Source organism: Drosophila tropicalis, unplaced genomic scaffold (genome assembly GCF_018151085.1).
Source record: "Drosophila tropicalis isolate 14030-0801.00 unplaced genomic scaffold, ASM1815108v1 contig_878, whole genome shotgun sequence".
NCBI lineage: Eukaryota > Metazoa > Arthropoda > Insecta > Diptera > Drosophilidae > Drosophila > Drosophila tropicalis.
The window spans coordinates 8862835-8883617 of NW_027173374.1; the positions used below are offsets into that span (position 1 = coordinate 8862835).

A 20783-nucleotide genomic window follows, 5' to 3' on the forward strand; every position below is an offset into this window, starting at 1 on the left:
CATACATAGCTGATAAGTAGAAGGAAATCAGATTCATCCATTAAAACTAATAGAATCATTTGTTTGCAGCCCCATTGAAGGAACTGTGGATACGACGTATATCTGCAAATATTGCCAAATTGCGGGAATCCTAAGGGTGAGAGTAATAGTTCTAAAGGTGCGAGTAATAGTCCTAAGGGTGCGAGTAATAGTCCTAAGGGTGCGAGTAATAGTCCTAAAGGTGCGAGTAATAGTCCTAAGGGTGCGAGTAATAGTCCTAAGGGAAAAAATTCTCGCCGCGAGAGGGCAAAAAGCTACCGCAAGAGGGCTAAAAACTGCGGCGAGAAAAAACATATGTTTTGAAAAAGAAAGATTCACATCTTGAATCTTCGCTGCGGTATTCGCACGTGTTCGCGTGTCCGGTCGTCTGTTTGAATTGTGAAAATGTCAACATCAAGCGCTGCTGTTAATGGCAATCATTACGAGCAATTGCATCAAGGACGGACTAAAATGTATAAATCAAAAGTTGATGTCGTCCTAGGAGCCCAGTGGGGCGATGAGGGCAAGGGCAAAGTGGTGGACATGTTGGCGTCCGAGGTGGACATTGTGTGCAGGTGCCAGGTGAGAGAAGAAAACAAATGAAAATGAAATAAATAAAGTCACATCATCAGCGCAGACACTGTGATAAGCGTTAAGAGTTATCCTTGCGCCAAGGACATTAGTTGAATGAATTCAAGTGCGTTTATTATTTTTGGACGGTTGCCGCCGCATGCTTTTTTTTCTTTTTCATGGGAATTTTTATCAATTTCAATCGCCAGACCCCGCGAGCTCACACTACCGCGTGCTGGCGTCGGCGTTCATGTCTGTGTATGTGTGTGTGTACATATGTTTGCTTAAGTGTTTTTGAGCGGCGCATGTGTGTGACGAACCATGTGTGTGTGTGTGTGTGTGTTCAGTCAGCGGGTCTGGGTCTCTAAAATTCGTCACTCATTCTCTCTCTCATTGCTGACGTTAATTCCTTTCCTCGTTTCTACACACACACATACACTCATGTATGCACAACTTTGCTAGCTCAGCGAAAAAAGACAACATCGTCTCTCCTAAGGCTTACATAATAATTATCTTCATCATCAAGTCACCCACTCATACATATGTACATTGACCAGCTCCATCTTCTATTACATTTTAGTTAATTCAAAATTCCTTAGAACAAACAACTTGTTGATATCAAAAAACAATGAAAATAAACTCATTTCAGTTCATTGAACACTATTTCATCTGACAGACTTGTTATTTCGTTGCTCTTATCTGGGTTTATATAATTTTGCTTCACTGACTCATATACAAAATCAGAGACACGCCTCCAAAATCCTTATCACTTACTGCGCAGTGACAATCGAGAAACCTTGTCTATTTCCTGGCTATCATATCATCTCTGGTATTGGGGCCCCTGGTCAATCGTAATTAATTGTAATTATTTTAGTTGTTTTGCATTAGAGAAATTTTCAAATTTCATTCCAGAATATTCCTATCATACTCATTTGATGGTGTGAGTTTATTTCATAATTTTGTATATAGAATGCATCATAATATATAGCTGCTTGATTAGCGAACAAGCTAACAATAAATTGTACAGTTGCCAAAAAAGTAAAAACAATATTATGACAGCAAATAAGAACAAGCAAGAAAAGCTAGAAAATGTTGTCTTAAACTTTTGATCCATTTTAAAATCTTTGTCATAGAAACTTGTTCCTTCTTCCTTTTAGTAACATTCAATGTCTTGGTTTAAATTAAGCTTTTAAAGGATATAGCCAAAGTGATTTTCGTCCTATTTAATAACTAATTTGGATAAGATAATTCAATATAAAGTCTTTTCATAAACTAAACCATAAAAAATGATCAAATATTGGCAATTGAAACTCATTCTTCGCATACTTATTCGGTTTCTAAGGACATGGAATTTAATTTTAGATTCCATCAAAATAAAAGAAACATTTACTTACGATCAGAAATTGAAAACGTTCAAATATGTGATTCACAAATATGAAAAATAATTTTAGATTAATCACATTTCTCTTTGTCATACAAATAATATATATTAATGATGGAGATATCGTTAACTTGTTATCTAAAAAACCCCCTGGATATTTCCCAATGTTTATATGTTACTCATTTTGTCAGCTTCCTCAATACAAGGTCAATGACCTTTTATATCAGATCTTTTAGAATTTATTCCCTTATCTATTGTCTCCTATAAGTCTGTTGGGAAAAAAAGTAGAAGATATTAGTTTCTTGGGACCCCAACTGTACATTTTTAGCATATTTAATTGCCTTTTAGATATGTATATACATTCATTTGAAGATATAGGCACGTGAAATCGGCCAACAAAAATTGTCACATTGTATGGTCGGTCTCGACTGTGTTATTTAATACAAAACAAATACAAATACTAAAGAATTCTATATATTATATATAGTATGTATATCTATTTATTTATTTTTCACATAGCGTTCGGTTTTCACGCAATAATAAACAAAAACAGAAGCGAAACAGAATATAAAACAATGCTAATTTTGTATATACTAAACACATACATATAAATGTATATATCTATGTTTTCTTTCTGATATATAAAGTCTCTTTTTGTTCTCTTTCTCTCTGCAGGGAGGCAATAATGCTGGACACACTGTGGTAGCGAATGGCACGGAATTTGATTTCCATCTTTTGCCTAGTGGCGTAGTGAACGAGAAATGCATCTCGGTCATTGGTAAGTCCTGGCCAATCAATTTTCCCCCTTCTCAATCAATGATGGACAGAATGGCAAAAAGCAAGCACCAGAGAAACGAGAGAAAGGTCCCCTACCATAAACACAAAAAACAGAATTCCAAGTTCAAACAGCAAGCAAGAATAAATTCAAAATATATTTAAAAATCAAAGCAAGCAAAGCGAATGAAAAACTTTTCAATGAAAGTAAGCAGCTATTTTTCTTTTCACTTTTCATTTCGCTTTTAAAAGATTTCTTTCTATATATATATTATATACACGTCCCATATGTATTTAGAACTATTATATGTTTGGGGGATTGAGCGAACACAGACAATAATATATAAAAACAGGGACGGATCTATAAGCTTAGCCATAGCGTTTCAGTTTATCTGAAAATCTTATGAATTCTCTAGCAGTCTATCATTGATTTGTGAGTTAAATACAAATATTAGACAGTTGCTTGAGGTGGAAATTTTTCTTTGGATTTTTCCAATATTTCGGTATTTAATTAAACACTCCACCCAATTAGAGACCAATCCTAATTATTCCACACCCTTAAATGGAAAATTTTCTAAAGGAAAAATTAAAGTAAATAAAATTTATAGACCCCAATCGATTGTAAAGCAAGACAAGCCCTTTAAATTATCATGAAGTAATAAATATCGAATCAGATTTGTTTTCCTTAGCTATCTTAATCCGGCCCTGTACGTTCCTACAAAACAGATATGTATATATACTTGTTTATTTCGCCAAGATTTTAGTGCATCATTGACATTGGCTTTTGACTTTGACAGTTTTCCCTCGACTATGTGCCCCTGACAGAGACAGCGAGGGAGAGATAGAGAACGATATATAACAACATTAAGAAATAAGAAAGGCTTTCTATTTTCGTAAATTACAAATTAACATAATCAAATCAAAGACCAAGAGAAGTTTTCGTGCCAGGCAATGTTCAAAAGTTAAATCGATGTTAAGGCTTCTGGCCAGGCAGGCAGACGGGCTCTGCTCTGCTCTGTTCTGTTCTGTTTTTGTGGCTTTTTTACCAAGCAAAAGTAACTATGTATATTTATATATAATAAATTCTACACTGTCATCGCTTGTCACAAGACTCATTTAGCTCTACAACAACGAGTTGAGGTATATATGAGATAATCACAATCTCTCACCCATACTGTAGGAAAGACTTATGGGGCAATGGATAGATTGTTGTGTTTGTGCGCGAGAGCTTTTTTTGCAATTAAGATATCGTTTATAACACGCACACACTACACACACACACACACACACAACTGCAAAATACACAAAAAAAAAAAACACAACAAATCCCAGTCAGTCTTTGTATGTGTAAAAAGTTATTGAAATCAAGTAATTAACTTATTATATTTAATTTGCGACTGTTTCTATACATATGTATGTATGTGTGTATATCCCCCCTCAGTCCTTGAGTTCGACTCGCGTGCCGGTTGAGGAGAGGGTCTATTATGAATTCGGAAATGTTATTTTAATACTTTTGTTTGTTGTTGATTATGCAATATTGTTATTGTTAGATAAAAATCAAACAGTTACAAAGTTTGCAAACTCAAATAAACTCGTGCAATATATAAAATTGCCTTCCTTAACTAACTACCTTTGCTTAAATATTCTGATTGCCTAACTAAGTGGTTATACAAACACATATGGCAATCAGTCAGTTTCAACTTGTAGAGGAAATGATATAACAACAATGTCAGCCAGCTTATGAGGATTAAATGCAATCATACTTAATGCAATCAGTCAGTAATAAATGTTCTCAATTCGGAAAATAAGTTGTTATAGATAAAATTGATTGTCTTCACTTGCGAGGAAAAGATTTCAATCTTTATAATCTAAAGAGCAAGTTTTTTAAAAAGCGATTACTTTAAATGAATTATAAGAAGTATAACGTTGATTACGCATACGACTAGTACCCATATATAGCTACTCGTATACTAGTCGTATGCGTAATCATATAAAACTTTACATATTCTGTTTATTGTAAAATTCAAAGAAGTTTTTTGTAATTAACACACTTGACTATAAGATATCTGAATTATGACCAATACGAATAACCACTGACAGTGTATATAGAAATTAAGGACTTATAAAGTATTGTTAAAGAAAGCTGCTTTTTCAAACTTATTAACTTTTATTCCATTTTTGGAAAGTTATTTCAAAAATAACTGCCACCCCAAAAATTTTGCTTTTATTGTAAATGCATTGCTACGTTTTAGTTGTTTGACATTAAATTGCCATAAAGATTCTTATAAATCATTTAGATGAACTCAACTTGCTCGGTAGTTCGACATGTTTAAAATAATTACCCAAACATACTTGGGCATATGAATGATGGTGCATCCAAGTCACGAGAACGAGAAGTATATATGTATGAGTAATAAACTTAGCCAACAAGATGAAAGTAAAACAGTTTATAGTATAGACATGTGATTGAAATTCGTGCCAAGTATTATATATAGTATATTAGTACGATTTGAATTATAGATTGAAGTAATTTGTGTAGACCGGAAAAAAATCAATTAGAAGAGTGCAATAATTTAGCTAAAATATTTGAAATCTCATTTTCAGGCAATGGTGTCGTCATTCATCTGCCGTCTTTGTTTGACGAGTTGTTGAAAAACCAAGCCAAGGGATTGTCGCATTTGGAAAATCGTTTAATCATTTCGGATCGTGCCCATTTGGTGTTTGATTTTCATCAGCATGTGGATGGCATGCAAGAGGCTGAGAAGGGAGGCAAATCCCTAGGCACCACCAAGAAGGGCATTGGTCCGGCCTACTCTAGCAAGGCAACACGCAATGGCATTCGTGTGGGTGAGCTGCTTGGTGACTTTAATCTCTTCAGTGATAAGTAAGTGCAGGATTCGAGAGAGTCAGAGAGAAGATAAAAATATTAAAATATTAATGCTAATTTTAATAATTTCTCTTAGGTTCAAGTCTATTGTGGCTACACATGTACGCCTGTTCCCATCGATCAATGTGGATGTGGATGCTGAATTGGCTCGGTACAAGGACTATGCGGAAAAGGTGCGACCCTATGTCAAGGACACAATTTGCTTCTTGCACACAGCTCTACGCAATGGCAAAACCATCCTGGTGGAGGGAGCCAATGCGGCCATGTTGGATATTGATTTCGGCACATATCCCTATGTGACCAGCAGCAATTGCAGCATTGGAGGTGTCCTAACTGGTCTGGGTCTGCCACCACAGACAATTGGTGAGGTTATTGGTGTGGTAAAGGCCTACACGACGCGAGTGGGTGACGGACCCTTCCCCACTGAACAATTGAATGTGAGTTGAGATTAATTTTAAACATTCCTACAGCTTTCTGATTATTACTTTGTTGCCTTGCAGGAAGTTGGTGATCTGCTGCAGACGCGTGGTTTTGAAGTGGGTGTGACCACCAAGCGAAAGCGACGATGCGGTTGGCTCGATATTCCCCTGTTGAAGTACACCTCTCTGGTGAATGGCTATACATGCATCTGCATCACTAAGCTAGACATTTTGGATACAATGGCCGAAATTAAAGTGGCAGTGGGATACAAGAGGAGTAATGGCGAGAAACTTGATCATTTCCCCGGCACTATTGCCGAACTGGGATCCATTGAGGTGGAGTACGCTAATCTGCCCGGTTGGCAGACATCCACCGAGCACATACGCAATTTTAAGGAATTGCCAGAGAATGCACAAAACTATGTTCGTTTCCTTGAGAGCGAATTAAGCGTGCCCGTGCGCTGGGTGGGCGTGGGCAAGGGTCGCGAATCAATAATAAATGTCCATTAGCCATTATCCACTAACACCACCCCATCCCCTTCCCACCCAGGGACATAAAACTATTTTACATGCATAACCCTTTTGTGTGTTATGTATAAATTAGACGAAAGAACGCTTTAATACCCTTTTTAGCCATGAATTCGGCGTTTTGACTATTGTAACTAACTAAACCAAATTCAAGCAACTATTTCTACCCACAACAGAATGATACTTACCTTACAACTAACATTATATATCGACACACACAAATTTGTTAGCTTATTGCTTCTTCATTAAGGCTTTAATTTCATATTTTATCTTACTATTACTTCTTTCAAGTTCATAATATCTCTTCTTGTATTTTTTTTAGTAAGCGCATACATACTTTAGAATATTTTGTTCTTATTTCGTTTTGTTGAGGCCGTACTTAGTTTTTAAGATCATCAGGTGCAGTTTAACAACAACAAGAAGAACATATACAAAATGAGAAGCAAATATTTTTTATTGTACAATAACGAAATAATGTTGTTTTAATATTTAAATACAACAATAGCATGGAGCATAATTGTACTCTTGTGTCTGTGTAAACAAATCATAATAATTTTGTCGCAAGAAAATACATTTTAAAAGTAAATACATAAACAAAACAAAAAATAAATGAAAAATTCATTTGTGGTTTTTCTCAAATAACACGGGGAATGAATTATTCAACCTTTAAGTGTATTTTAAATAAGAAACTGAGAAGTTATAGAACTATATTTTTGTATTTTGATGTATGCCTTGTTTATCGTATTAACGGTATTCCCGCTGATCGTAAGCAGTTCAAATTTTTGGCGATGGGCGGTCTGTCTATCAAAAAAATACCAGAAAATTGTTTACCTGCTTAGTGTGACCGTTTGTTTGGGCCACCGCCACACACACACACACACCTGTTTTCGTATCGTCGCTCGTTTATTTTATTTATTTTTGTTTAATTTATTGCTTTTCTTATTTAGTTTGTCTATTTACACATTATTTTGTTGCAATTTAGAGATCTTTTATATCAAAATGGTAAGTACAAAAGAGAGTGAAAAATGCGTAAAAATGTTCTTGTTCCAATTGTTACTTTCCCCAATACTTTCCACTTGACTGGCCTCAATAGCCATATAAATTTACCATTTTTAATGAAAACTTTTACGTTCTTTCTAATTACAGGCTCGCTATTTCAAAGAACAGGATATTGATGGTATTACTCATTTGTCTATTGATGACTTCATACGAAATCTATAAATGTTGCCTCTTATCTCTATTCCACAGAGTTCCGTGAGTGTTTTTATCTTTTTGCGCGTTCGGGTCAAATTAACAACTTGGACGAACTAACTGTAAGTTTTGTAAGTTGGCCTTTAACAGGTAGAGAAATTAATTGTTTACCATGGACAGGTTATCATGCGGTCTCTTGGTCTATCGCCAACCATTCAAGAACTGGTTTCGTATCTTAAGCAGAAGAATGGTAAAATGAGTTTTGCCGACTTCTTGGACATTATGCATCAGCATTCAAAGGTGGAGAGTCTACCGGATGAGGTGATAGCTGCATTTAAGGCCGCCGATCCCCATAACAAGGGAACCATATCGGCCAGGCAATTGAGAAATTTGCTTCAGAATTGGGGCGAGGGCTTGTCCATGCGGGAAGTTGATAACATTTTCCGTGAGGCCAATGTAAACAACAATAGTACAGTGCGCTATGCTGACTTTGTCAAGATCGCCTGTGCTCCAGTGCCTGACTACTACTAATTATAAATTTCATTCCAAGAAAAAAAAATCACTTAAATAGTGCACAATAAATCAATGCTAAGACACATTTTTTCTTTTGTAAAATTTGTTTCTGCGTTTTATTGAGAACTTCTTCTCGATGAAAAGTGTCCATTTAGTTGGCAATGGTAACCTCAACCTCTACACCGGGCTCGATGTTGATGGAAGTGATCTTCTTAACAATCTCCGAGGGAGAGTGCAAATCGATGATACGCTTGTGGATTCTCATCTAAAATGTGGAAGAAGAAACAAGGGTTTAAATGCAAATTCCATCATCAGATGAAGATAAAGTTTTGTCGAATTCGGAGAGCCAAATTGTGAAAATTATCAGAAACGATAAACTAACAAAGTGGACTATGAGAACACGTTTAATCTGGGCAAATCATGTAGATACTGTATAGCGGCAAGCACTTTTGGGCCAAAACACGATATCAGATCTGTCCATATATACGACACATATTCATTAAACTAACCTGGAAACGATCCCATGTCTTTGAACCCTCACCGCAAGGTGTCTTACGGGTGGTGATGCGTAGGGTCTTGGTTGGCATGCGTACGGGGCCCTGCAACAAGGATTAAGATCAGAATTACTTAAACAATTCAAATAAATCAGTTATTTTTGGGGTGTGTTGCTTAAATCATGTAGATTTTCACATTGAGACAATTTCAGTAGTGAAAATAATGTCCACTCAAGCATTTTCTTATAGCATTTATTAATGACTAGGTTAAGCATCTGGCAGCCATGCGAAACCTCCAGGTAAATGCAGAAGCAATTATGTTTAAGGGATGATTACCTTGACACGCAGGTTCTGGTTCTTGGCACCGTTGATCAAATCACGGCACACATTCTCCAAGGAGCGAACATTCCTGGAGGTCAGAGTGATGCGAATGCGGTGCACAGAGGTAGAATCTCCGGCATGGGGCTTCTCAATATCCTTGGGTGCAGCAGCCTGAATGAAATGGAAGAAAAACGCGGGGTTTATTAGATTGAGGTTAGGTCGTAGTGGGTGACACGTGTGAGATGAAAATTGGTTGGACACAAGGAAAAGTGCAAATCTCTAAGTTCCTTGAGCGCGCAGTTGGCCATAAAGGCAATAACTTACCATTTCTTAGCAAATTCTCTGGTCGAGGTATTCAAATCTTTTTATTTTGAGCAGCGCTGAACCAGTCAACTTGCTTCTTTGCGGTTTGTTGTTAGAAAGAGAGATTCATTGCGCTCAGTGTTGGGTAATGCATTCGCCACTAGTGTTGGTAAACGAACAAATTAATCGATAAATGTTATCGACATCTTGCGATATTTGGTCGCGAAAGGCGCCACCGTGCAACCACCAAGTGTGACCACATTTTTGCTTTAAAGTGTGGCCACACTTTAGGTATTTTTATGCTTTACTCACTCTGGTCGCACGAATTACCTGTGCAGTGGATTTGTGTACGTGTGTTTTCGTAGTCTGCGACGTGGTGATTACATTTAGATTATCTCCTGTTTTAGAGATAATCCCCTCCAGCTTATCCATCTAGATGCATTCCCCAAATCAGAGCCGAGCTGTGCAGCTACTGCTGCTGTTCCTCGTCTATGCGAGTGCTCAGCGAGTGGCGCCCGGTGTGAATCCCCAGCATTATGTGAGTTGGAATATTTATTTTTGTCTACCAGCTGGCAATTGAATTTTCTATTTTCCAAATCTTTATATAGCAACAAGCACCTCCTCAGCAAGTTCATCAGCAACATCCACCTCCTCCTCAATACCAGCAACAGGTTCATGTTGCTCCCGGAGTTCCACCACAACAATATGTAAGAGACAAATTTGAGTAGTCAAGGTTACCGCTATTTGGAGCATACCAACTAACAGCTCTAATTCCCCATCCCCCCACAACACCAGCAATATGAACAGGTGCCCGTTCAACAACAACAGCAATATCAGCAGGTTCCTGTCCAACAGCAGGTTCCCATCCAGCAGCAGCAGCAGCAAGTTCCTGTCCAACAGCAGCAACAAGTGCATCAGCAGCAGCATGCTGCTGGACACCATCATGGCCAACCCCAACAAGTCTTGAATACGGGCAACATTCAGCAGGAAAGAGCGTAAGTTGCCAAAAATTGTTTGCTACTCGTTTATGTATCTTATCAGTGCTATTTTCCCATCACAATTAATCAAAACAGGCTTAGTTATGTAAAGCATTGTTATCTTATCAACAAGAACTGACAGTTTGCTCACTTATTTATGACAACAATGTCAACAATTTTTTTATTAATGAGTTCGTTAAAAAGATAGTGTAATGTTTAATTGAGCTATGCAATTTAAAGTTAACCTTTTTAGGATTTTTTTTTCTATGAGACATATTTTGATAACTTTTTACATATGTAGACCCTTAAAAATCGATAAATAAGTAGTAAAGATGCTGAAGAAAGTTATTCAGTGAGCCTAGGATAGGGCTGACCTTCAGGGAAAGTTTTGATTTCAATTCGATTAAGCCTATATATAAATATTAATTGTTCTACATTATTTACAGTCATATCCAGGAACACATGCAGGTTCCCATCGATACAAGCAAAATGTCTGAGGCAGAACTTCAATTCCATTACTTTAAAATGCACGATTCCGATAATAACAATAAATTGGATGGTTGTGAACTGATCAAATCTTTAATCCATTGGCATGGTAAGCAGACTCAATCTCTTTATCATTATTATTAGTTGGAAGTCGTCTTAAATTTCTTGCGTATGACTCATGTGTTTTGTTTTATCCTCTTTTTGCATATGTCTAACATTTTGATTGGTTACCGGTTTGTTCTGGTTGTGGTGGTCATCATTTCGAAACAAACAAACAAAACAAAACAAAAAAACCGCATCTAAAAAAACATTCTGCTTAAATGCCATACAAAAATAATTCCATAATGCCTAGAGCAAGGCAGTAAAGAGCAACCTAACGGCGAGAAGCCGCATGTGGAGGAGAAAGTGTTCTCCGATGAGGAATTGGTGGCTCTAATTGATCCCATTTTGCAAATGGATGATACATCTCGTGATGGGTACATCGATTATCCAGAATTCATCAAGGCTCAGCAAAAGGCAGCCGAAAAGCAGCAGCAACAACAACATCAGGACCAGCAGCAGCAACAGCAACCTGTTCATTAACACTTAGCTTGATCATAGTTACATACATACATTCACACACACACACACACATGTCCTTGTCTAAGTCCTATTGACGAACACACACATAGTTACATACATACACACAGCCGAGATGTTCACATACTCCTTTTTGTATCCTGTCCAAAACATTTTGAAATTACGTCAATCTACTTTCCAAATTATCTCATAATCAGTTATGCTGCAAGCATTCCAATTGGTTAAAGGCTTTCATTGAACAAATTGTATGATCCTTCCGTTCAAATCAAATTCGAATAGATCGCACGAATCTCTGTGCAATTTGTTTTTAGTTATTATTATTATTATTTTTTTGTTTTTGATTATTATTTAACTTGAGAGCAGCAACAACTTCATCATAAAAACCAACAAACTGACTGATTGTGTAACGTTTGTTTTGTACAAAAAAAGAAAGAAAAAACCCCAAAAAAAATATAAGTAAGGGAGTCAAAAAGAAAAGCAAAAATTGAACTTTTTTTGAAAACTGAAACTGAAGAATTCACTTAAAAAGACGCATGCAATGACTTAGTAATAATAAAACGAAAAGAAAACAAATATAAGAAATTTACGAATATTTTCCAACAACTTCTCATCTAAACTTATGCCAAAGATTGGCCAAAAATGGTTTCAATGGCTTGCGGTGAGAGTTCTTTAAATTATGATTGAAAAAATAAAACAATTACTTTATAAGATATATACATACGTCTTACCATTTCAGTTGAGAAACCCTCAGCAGATCTCAATGAGGGAGAAACGGAGAAGCCAGCTGAACACAAATCGGGCAGTGTATATACGGACAAAGCTCTTGAGGATACCATTGACTATGTCCTCAAGAATATGGATTTGAACAATGATGGTTTTGTGGATTGGGCAGAATATCGCAAGACTGAGGGAAATATTGGCAAGGATTAATTCCAGCTACCGCCTCCCCCCCACCCACACACACACTTTTACATGACACAAACTAAGGGAAGTTCTAGGCAATTTAAACAATTTTTTTGATACGTTTTTCTTTAAATAAAATGAATATGAACAAAATATGTATATTAAGTATGTGCCAGAATACATTAATTAAACCCAGAGGGTCGGGGCTAACTTCGACCGCGATTTGATATACACACACTCATTATCAGATTTATTAATATATATATATATATATATATATATATATATATAGTCACCCGATCTTGATCAAATTTGGCACAGTCGTTTAAAAGTGTAATAAACTCTCGAATATTAAGTTTTAAGACAATAGCTCAGAAAATAACTAAGTTATTGAGAAAAGTCACTGCTCGTGACTTTGGCGTTTCTTTGTTTGAGCTATATGATATAGTGGTACGATCCGGCTGAATCCGAGATATACAACCCCTGCGTTATATATAAGACTACATGTGAAATTTCAAAATTTCTCTGTATCTCTAACAGTCTAACAGGGAGCGAAGCGAATTCAAGTTTGAATTCGTATTTTGAATTTCGCCCTGTCTGAGTTAACAGAATGTTCTGTTGGGAGCGAAGCGAATTCAAGTTTTATGGACAGTGCAGACAATAAGAAAATAAATTCAATTTTAATAAGTGCAACATAGCCCGGATATACATATACGAGAATACGTCTGGTTTGCTCAAGAATATTAAGTGCGAAAATATGTAAGAAAAAATAAACCAAAACTGTAATTATGCATGCCGAGGTCGGCCTCCCATTGCCTCGCTTTCGTGTTGATAGGCATCGCCCGTTTGCGGTCGTCTTGTTGTTGCCCCGGGAAATATTAAGTAGATTCTGTTGTTTACTGAAAATAAACAGCCGGGATATAGCAAAATGACCTCCCCCCGGCCACCCACGACATAAGCACGTGTTTGCGTGCAGCCAGGAATTAAGCTGTGTAAAAATATTTCTCGTTGCATAAATGATAAGTGCGCCGACTGCGGTGGCAAGGATTGGGGGTTGGGGGATGGTGAAGAAGATATCGATTTTACTAGCCCAATGGCATGTGGATGACTACCGGCCGGCATGTGCCGTGAGAATTTGAGATTTCTTAGTTATGTTTCTGAGTGGCTTGCAAACTGATGAGGTGCTCCTTTCGTGATTTTTTATTGCCTGTGTAACAGGAAATTAGGACATTGAACTTTTAAGTGTCAAGAAAAACGAAGAGACCCTTTCTTTTTGCATCTTTCTCTGGTAGTTATTAGTTAGTGCAAATGGCGCAGCATAGAAGTCATTGGTTTGTTTTCAATCTATTTTTATATATCTATATTTATATTTATGTACATTTTTAATATTTTGCATCTTTAGGGCTGCCCTGCAGTCATCTAGCAGTCGTCCAAGGGAACGTCTTCTTTATGCCTTTCGCGGTTGGATAGCTTTTGTTGCATTTATGGATCTAGGAACTGCCTTTCGCAGTTACATCGAACGGCGAAGTTTTCTCGGCGATCACAGTGAAACACAGTTTATAGAGGGTAAGATATTCAAAAATTAAATATTTCAAACTAGAAAAATACTGAATAACATATATATTTCAGGTGACTACACTATATCGCGCATAATTGGCATGTATTGTCTTTTGAAGGCAATTGCTTTGGTCCATTGCACTCTTTATATACACTACAGACCGTAAGTATTTGAAATTTCATAAGGTTTAAATAAGGTTTACTCCTGTGTGTGTGTGTGGGTGTGTGGGAGTGTGTAGTTGGCACATTTCATGACACAAAGGAATGTCGTTTGTTATTTTCGATATGGTTGTTATGGCAAATAATTATATTTACCTATGTAGGTATATTAATTTGTAATTAGAACACTTCAGTTTCTTACAATATTAATCTCTTTTCTAGTTGTTTTTGGACTAATTTCTCTTCCTGTATTTCAGCGTTGTCAGCATGGGTGGCTGCTCTTTGGCTCTTACCATGGTTTTCTATGCCACTGAGGCCTTATATTTTCGCTCTAGCACATTGAATTTTTATGTGATTTTTCCGTGCGTGTTGAACTGTGAGTCAAATAACTTTATATGTATATTACAAATTATAGTATTAAACGTATCCTTTCTTTTTTTAGCCATCACTTTATTGGGTTTGATATACATACCGAAACGCTTAAGGCTGTGGGAACCAAATATGGATTTGGATGATGAAAATTCTCAATTATTAAAGCAAATGGGTGGATTTAAGAGGCGTCGAGCGAAAAAAACCTAAGCAGTTTGAGTGTATTGAAGAGAAAACAGTATTGTTATTGTGTAGAACGACTGCGATTGGTGTGATATATACGACAAGAACAGTAAGAGAAAAAAATCATCAGAATTAATAGCAATATTGAAAACAACAACGCCAAATTAGTGATTTTCTAAATAATTAAGTCGCAAACAAGAGGTCAATTCCTGACATAATCATCTAATCAAATCAAAGATAACATTTTGTACTTCCTTCTTTTTAGCAGTTATCTATAAATTATATATATACAAACATAAAATGAAAACGTTATAGGCACTCAAGTTGATTTAGTTAAAAAATGGCTTTAAATTTATTCAAATGTAACCATGTGCAATATAATATTCGTTTTCCAAAAAAAACTAGCGCCAAATGAATACATTAGAATACATAACTCAATTAAAGGCCGAAAATTCTAGTCGAAAACGAATTGATGACTGGAAAATTGTTGCATGGTGTTATTTATAACTAATTATATACTCTTTGGAAATTGCTTCCAGTTAACCCATTTAAGCAAGCACATAAGTAGTATTTACAAGTTTTATATCAACCACATACAATATTAAAATATACTCAATAGATTCAAAAGCAATATAGTTAAAAATATAAATAAATAAAAGTTTGAATTCCTGTACCCACAATTTAAACGTTGAATTGGTGTTGGACAACGTAAATGTGTTGTTTCAAATTTAAATGTTTATTTTGTGTTGAACAACGCAAATGTGTGGTATTTTTTATAAAAGGTGGCACGGTCACACTGTTGCCACGGTCACACTGTTGGCGCCTTTATAGCTGCGTTTTTGTTTTTTGTTTATTTATGTATAATATTTAATCATGTATCGCAACCGCAAAAGGCGAAATCAAAAGCCATTAAATGCCATCGATGAAAATGACACCATAAAGATTCCGGTGAGTATTGTTGCAGCGTGATTCTCCAATTGTAAAATTGAAATCTTCTCTTTTACGGCAACAGCGTCATGAGGACACCAATAAACAGGAGGAGAAAACAGAAGTTTCTATTGAATCCATAAGCAGTGAGGAGAATATACCAGCATCCCAGGAGCACACTCAGCGTTTCCTTTCGCAGCACAGCACAATTTTGGCAGCCACCTTGGGTCGCACACAATCGTCAGGGAGAAATGGCTTGGGAACTTCTCGTCAGCCTAATAGCTTTTTTGAGCTTGTCCTAATTAGATCTGGCGTGCAATTGGATCAAGGTGATACCTTCGTTCTCTCTTGTGACCATGTTTCCATTGTCTCTAAGCTTCGGGATATTTTTCTACGCGCCCCGGGATATGCCGACAAAGTGGAAACATTTAAAACTGGCCTCAATTTGGCGCTGTCTCCCAAATCAAAAATGGCACAGAAGCTGCTCAGTGGCTGCACGGTGGATGCCGCAGGCGAGGAGCAAATCTATCAGTCACAAAACAGCATTTTTATGAACTTTCTAATGATTGATTTCTTGAGAGAGCCTTGCCTCGAAGTGTTACTAAACAAAATCGAAGAGATGGCCACATCAGAAGATCTTCTAAGTGGACAGACAGTTGGAGCAGGCATTTCATTATTGCCACTTATGCTTGCTCAATTGCGTTACATGACCCTCTCGCATAGCGAAGAAATCTACAAACGCATAGAACGGGTCTTTAACAATGCTAATCAATCTGCCCGATTGGACATTATAAATAATGCCGAATTTGTACTTGATGCCACCAAGCATGATGAGTTTGTAGACTTGCTTATGTAAGTAATTTAGTTAGAAGTGCAGAAGCCTTATTTATTTTATGTCTTCTTGCAGTATAAACTACTCATCCAATGAAGAACTCTTTCATATGACCACTGTGCAAACGTTGAGCAATTTATCTTTGAGTCCAGGAGTTCAGAGTAGATTATGTGGACGCATTTTGGAATTCATAACCAGTGGCTTTTGTCCAGAGACGGTAGTTTTGTCTTATATTTCTTCTTTCATCTACTTATTTACTATATAAATTTCATTTAGACAATGCCACATTGCATTAGGCTCTTGTTAAATTTACTTAAAACGGACACAGATGAAAGTGTGCGTCAGGTAAATATTAGACATGTTTCAATTGATTTGGAGAAAGTCTATAACTATTAATTATTATTCCAGTTAATCGTAACTCTGAGAGAAATTTTTAGCTGGTATCAAAGTGCTAACTCAAATTTGGCTAATGATAAGAAATCACAACTTGAGCTCTTCGAATTCCTAAAATTGGGCCTTATACGATCGCAACGATTCTATCAGTTATGGCAAAGATCTATATCTGGGTTACGTTCGAACGCATTCAAGTGAGATGATATTAAATCGATTGATTAATGCCAATTTAGTGGTTTGATGATCTTTACTTTCAGATCATTTGATTTGATTATGTTGCTTTTGCTGATAGATGTCAATGAGGACAATTCTATGTACATAGAAAATATAGTAAGTTCTTAAAACCCTATATATGAACATAGATATCTATTTCAAGTGTTTTTATTTAATAGCTTCGTCGACGCATAAAATTGGAATACATTACGGTGGAGATACTTGAGGAAGTCAAAATGCACTATCCATATATATTAGAGCAGAATATTAGCATATTGATGCATCTTCTTCATGGTTTTATGCGTGAAAAGAATCGTGCTGTATCGGATTTTGCAAAATCAGCTTATAGCATGCTTTTCAAAATATTCGATACCATACAGAAGAGTATACTGAAAAAACTCCTTGAATTAACGTGTGACAAGTCAGCGAATCATTTAACTACAACGGCTTTAAATCTACTACGAGAGCTTCAATGTAAAAATCCAAAGGGTGTTCAGAATTGTGCCATGCTCTTGATACCATTGCTCGATCGGTTGAGTGACCTGACATTATCACAAACGCGACTGGCCATGGATCTGCTTTGTCATGTGGCATTTCCAGATCCTAAACTAACGGAATGTGTCCAATTGCAAGAGCAAATCGATATGGTGGTCAAAAAGCAGCTAATCAATCGGGATGATTCTGTGAAGAAGCAGGGAATCATTGGTTGTGTCCAGCTTGTAGATGCAGTTGGACGCATTGAGCCACATGAAATACAGCCAGAAGATTTTGTGTCGCGTGTGGATAATATAGATATGCTGAAGGGGCGTGGCAAAATGGCAAGCAATTTGATCAGTGAGTACTAACAGATGTTAAATTATTAACTTATTAACATATTATTTTCTCTAGTCATTACTCAATCCTCAATAATTAATAATGCTGAATTAATGGCTCTATTCTTTGAGGAGTTGGCAAGTGTTTTCTACGATCGCTGCACCAATAATGATAATTCATGTCATCTAGACAAGGATTTAGTTATATGGCTGTGTGAGGTGATGACTTTCCGTTTTCAGAGCATCTTTGTGACGGAAGATGTGCCAGACACAATTAAGTGAGCAAAGAGTGAAAACATTTACTACTTTCTTTAACTAAAAGTATTCTTGCAGAGGTATACAGCTGGAATATCAAAAAAATATTAACGAATTGGATGATTCAAATATCGAAACTGAAACTGAGGTACTCAAGATTGGCATTAACATATCTAAGCTGGTCTTGGCCCCAACCAATCAGTGAGTTATGGTTAATTCCCTGTTGATAGACGAAAATGTTCATAATTAACCTTTACAGAGCCTCTGATTCTATATATGTGATGGCACCGCTATTTAATTTGGTCAGTGTACTCCATAATTTACGCTATCAGTATAGTTTGGAATCGATAAACGCTTTGCTCGGATGTGCCATTGTGCTGCCCAAATTCATTGATGATGGCAACTATTTGGCCATCTATGATAACTTTAGCGAGGATCAGCAGAAAGCAGTGCTAACTATCTATTTTCATACCATCAACTGGATGAGGGTTACTATCAGTGCATTCACATCACAAAAACATCCTGCAACCAGGAGTCGTGTGCTCCTTCGATTGGATGAACTAATACACATAGAACAGAAAGTGAAAACGCTTCTAAAACATGCCCCACTGGATTTTGTACCGCCACCATATCAGTTTTTAAGTAATGCCAAACAAATGGGAGCAAAGCAGACAAATGCAGGTGCAAGGACATTGCCCGCTGGTCAAGGTGAACACAATGAAACAGCCTTGGCCAATCAGTCTACATTGCCCGACATGACCATGAGGCTGGGTCCTTGCAAGACCATAAAGAACAAAATTGATTTCGAGCATCTTTATAGCCATCAAGAGAAATATAGACCGATGGGTGCTGGCATTATTATTTTGTTGGTTGAACAAAAATTCACCCTTAATTATCCCTTGGAGTCGGATCAAGTGGGACACTTTTTGGGTCTGTCAGAGTTTCGATTCCTTCTAGTGGACCTAGTGCAAAAACTGGAAGCTGCCGTTCTTGGACAGCGCACGGATACCACAGATGTTGATTGCCAATTGCTTCATGTTAGCAAACCGGAGTATCTCATTAATGATCTTCATACTTGTCTGCCAGAAGTTAATAAGAATTTAATTATCCTGGCTAAGGCAATCGATGAGCAGATGGCTCAGGTCAATAATGTATATAGCAATTTGGATTTGTTCAAGGAGAAATTTAATTATGTGAAAGCCTGCTTTGGTCTGTGTATACGTCTGTTTGCCTTATACTTTGCCTGGAACGAATGGACCGAGAAATCGCATGCAGATTTGCTGCACAGTGAGTTCACTACGCTACGTACTTCTATGACAAAATTAACTAAACTATGTTATATTTACTTGTAGAATCTTTATATACGCTCATGCCTGCAGACCAGTGGAAGACTCTGAGGAAACAAACTGTTTCAAAAGTCGCAACACAAATCTTTGACTATTTCATCAAGTATGAAAAGTCTGTGCTTACCTTGAGTACGACCGTTCAACTCCATCGACTTGTATGCAGTTTGCGTAAATTGAGCGATTCTGATGAGTCCAGTCAACCTAGATTTCAGCAAGCCGAAGAAACGCGTAAGTCTATAATGTAGGATGAAATCAAATGCATTTCATTTGAGTGTTTGTTTTTTATTTGACCCATTTAGGCGATCTTTGTGAAAAGTTTCTGCGTCGGAAGTGGTTCGATTTCACAGGACATTTGGAAAAGGGGAGTCAATGTAACATTTATTTGGATGAGCTGGTCAAAGGTTTCCTTAAAAGCTCTTTGTATGACCGCCAGAAGAACCTCTTACATGCCCTAAAACAAGAGTGCATGCTGCTTAATACAAAGGACAAGTCATTGAATTCATATCCCAACTTTAAAAAGTGAGTATGAATGTTTTGTGTGTAAGGAAATTAATTGATAATTGCATTTTTTAGAGCCAACTTTCCCATACTATTTCGCGGCGTGTGTGAGGTTCTTATTAACACTTTTAGTGCCCAATTGGGTGTGGATACTGATGGAGATCGCTTTAAACTCTGGGAATCAACAGTTGACCTCCTGAATGGCCTACTAAATATTGTCCAAAAAGTGGAACAACCTCGAAACTTTTCATTATTCCTCAAGCATTCGTTGATGTTTCTAAAGCAATTGCTCCAACATGGAATGCCATTGCTGGAGACCATTGTACGTGAAGATCCCACGCGCCTAACCAAATTTCTGCATGAACTACAGAATGTCACGAGATTCCTGCATCAACTTTGTTGCCATTCCAAGGTTATTAAGAACACCGCCATTATATCATATATACCCTCGCTGCGTGAAACTATCGAAGTATTGGTATTTCGAGTGAAGGCTCTATTGGCTGCTAATAATTGCCATTCGGCTTTCCACATGGGCAACATGATCAATAGAGATTTGCATGGAGATGCCATTACCACTCCGGTCGGCTCAATTATCAGCGAGGAGAACAGTGATGAGGAAATACCCGAAGATGATGCCAGTGTGGATGAGACTATAATGACCGATGAAATGGCTGGCATTACCACAGCAGACATTAGTTCCAGTTCCGTCAGACCAAGCACAAGCGGCGGCAGTCGCAGCAAATCTTCGTCGCGCAGTAAATGTTTCTAGAAACAATCTAACGTAATTTGTTAAATTTTCAATAAAAACAATGCAAATATTTGTTGAATCCCACACAATGTTCAAAATCTTTGATCGTTTTTTTCTCATTTTGTTATTTCTTTTTATTATTTGGAT

General features: G+C 36.9%; 6 protein-coding genes across 10 annotated transcripts; 5 read left to right on the forward strand and 1 right to left on the reverse strand.

Annotated features, from left to right (window-relative positions):
* Nucleotides 1-355: 355 nt before the first annotated feature.
* On the forward strand, nucleotides 356-7194 carry Adss (adenylosuccinate synthetase). Its single transcript, XM_068300751.1, has 5 exons — nucleotides 356-600; nucleotides 2645-2747; nucleotides 5348-5627; nucleotides 5707-6067; nucleotides 6131-7194. The coding sequence occupies exons 1-5, from the start codon at nucleotides 424-426 to the stop codon at nucleotides 6557-6559; spliced, it is 1350 nt and encodes a 449-aa protein (XP_068156852.1). The 5' UTR covers nucleotides 356-423; the 3' UTR covers nucleotides 6560-7194.
* Nucleotides 7195-7428: 234 nt separating this feature from the next.
* LOC137584765 (calmodulin-like protein 4) lies at nucleotides 7429-8383 on the forward strand. Its single transcript, XM_068300320.1, has 4 exons — nucleotides 7429-7579; nucleotides 7724-7754; nucleotides 7826-7890; nucleotides 7949-8383. The coding sequence occupies exons 1-4, from the start codon at nucleotides 7577-7579 to the stop codon at nucleotides 8297-8299; spliced, it is 450 nt and encodes a 149-aa protein (XP_068156421.1). The 5' UTR covers nucleotides 7429-7576; the 3' UTR covers nucleotides 8300-8383.
* RpS20 (ribosomal protein S20) lies at nucleotides 8367-9562 on the reverse strand. The gene is made up of 4 exons (XM_068300321.1): nucleotides 9421-9562; nucleotides 9112-9267; nucleotides 8791-8880; nucleotides 8367-8546 (listed from the first exon to the last, which is right to left on the reverse strand). Exons 1-4 carry the CDS (start codon nucleotides 9421-9423, stop codon nucleotides 8433-8435), a joined length of 363 nt encoding a protein of 120 aa, XP_068156422.1. The 5' UTR covers nucleotides 9424-9562; the 3' UTR covers nucleotides 8367-8432.
* Nucleotides 9563-9706: 144 nt separating this feature from the next.
* Nucleotides 9707-12509, forward strand: LOC137584764 (lymphotoxin beta receptor inhibitor). Of its 2 annotated transcripts, none has more exons than XM_068300319.1 (5): nucleotides 9707-9937; nucleotides 10008-10106; nucleotides 10195-10394; nucleotides 10823-10971; nucleotides 12178-12509. In XM_068300319.1, exons 1-5 carry the CDS (start codon nucleotides 9836-9838, stop codon nucleotides 12369-12371), a joined length of 744 nt encoding a protein of 247 aa, XP_068156420.1. In that variant the 5' UTR covers nucleotides 9707-9835; the 3' UTR covers nucleotides 12372-12509. The 2 variants fall into 2 exon arrangements, with proteins under 2 accessions (XP_068156420.1, XP_068156419.1); XM_068300318.1 differs by lacking the exon at nucleotides 12178-12509 and adding an exon at nucleotides 11215-12031 and having other exon boundaries at nucleotides 9711-9937.
* A 435-nt stretch (nucleotides 12510-12944) lies between these two features.
* On the forward strand, nucleotides 12945-15292 carry LOC137584834 (uncharacterized). Of its 3 annotated transcripts, none has more exons than XM_068300404.1 (5): nucleotides 12945-13103; nucleotides 13747-13910; nucleotides 13974-14064; nucleotides 14318-14436; nucleotides 14503-15292. In XM_068300404.1, coding segments are annotated over exons 1-5 (513 nt in total). In that variant the 5' UTR covers nucleotides 12945-13101; the 3' UTR covers nucleotides 14640-15292. The 3 variants fall into 3 exon arrangements, with proteins under 3 accessions (XP_068156505.1, XP_068156506.1, XP_068156504.1); XM_068300405.1 differs by having other exon boundaries at nucleotides 12973-13091; XM_068300403.1 differs by lacking the exon at nucleotides 12945-13103 and adding an exon at nucleotides 13356-13675.
* Nucleotides 15293-15398: 106 nt separating this feature from the next.
* Fancd2 lies at nucleotides 15399-20725 on the forward strand. Of its 2 annotated transcripts, none has more exons than XM_068301549.1 (13): nucleotides 15399-15560; nucleotides 15625-16391; nucleotides 16447-16588; nucleotides 16648-16716; nucleotides 16780-16958; nucleotides 16998-17094; nucleotides 17157-17811; nucleotides 17866-18067; nucleotides 18123-18245; nucleotides 18304-19331; nucleotides 19397-19618; nucleotides 19690-19909; nucleotides 19964-20725. In XM_068301549.1, exons 1-13 carry the CDS (start codon nucleotides 15486-15488, stop codon nucleotides 20655-20657), a joined length of 4473 nt encoding a protein of 1490 aa, XP_068157650.1. In that variant the 5' UTR covers nucleotides 15399-15485; the 3' UTR covers nucleotides 20658-20725. The 2 variants fall into 2 exon arrangements, with proteins under 2 accessions (XP_068157650.1, XP_068157652.1); XM_068301551.1 differs by having other exon boundaries at nucleotides 17022-17094.
* The last annotated feature ends 58 nt before the right edge of the window (nucleotides 20726-20783 follow it).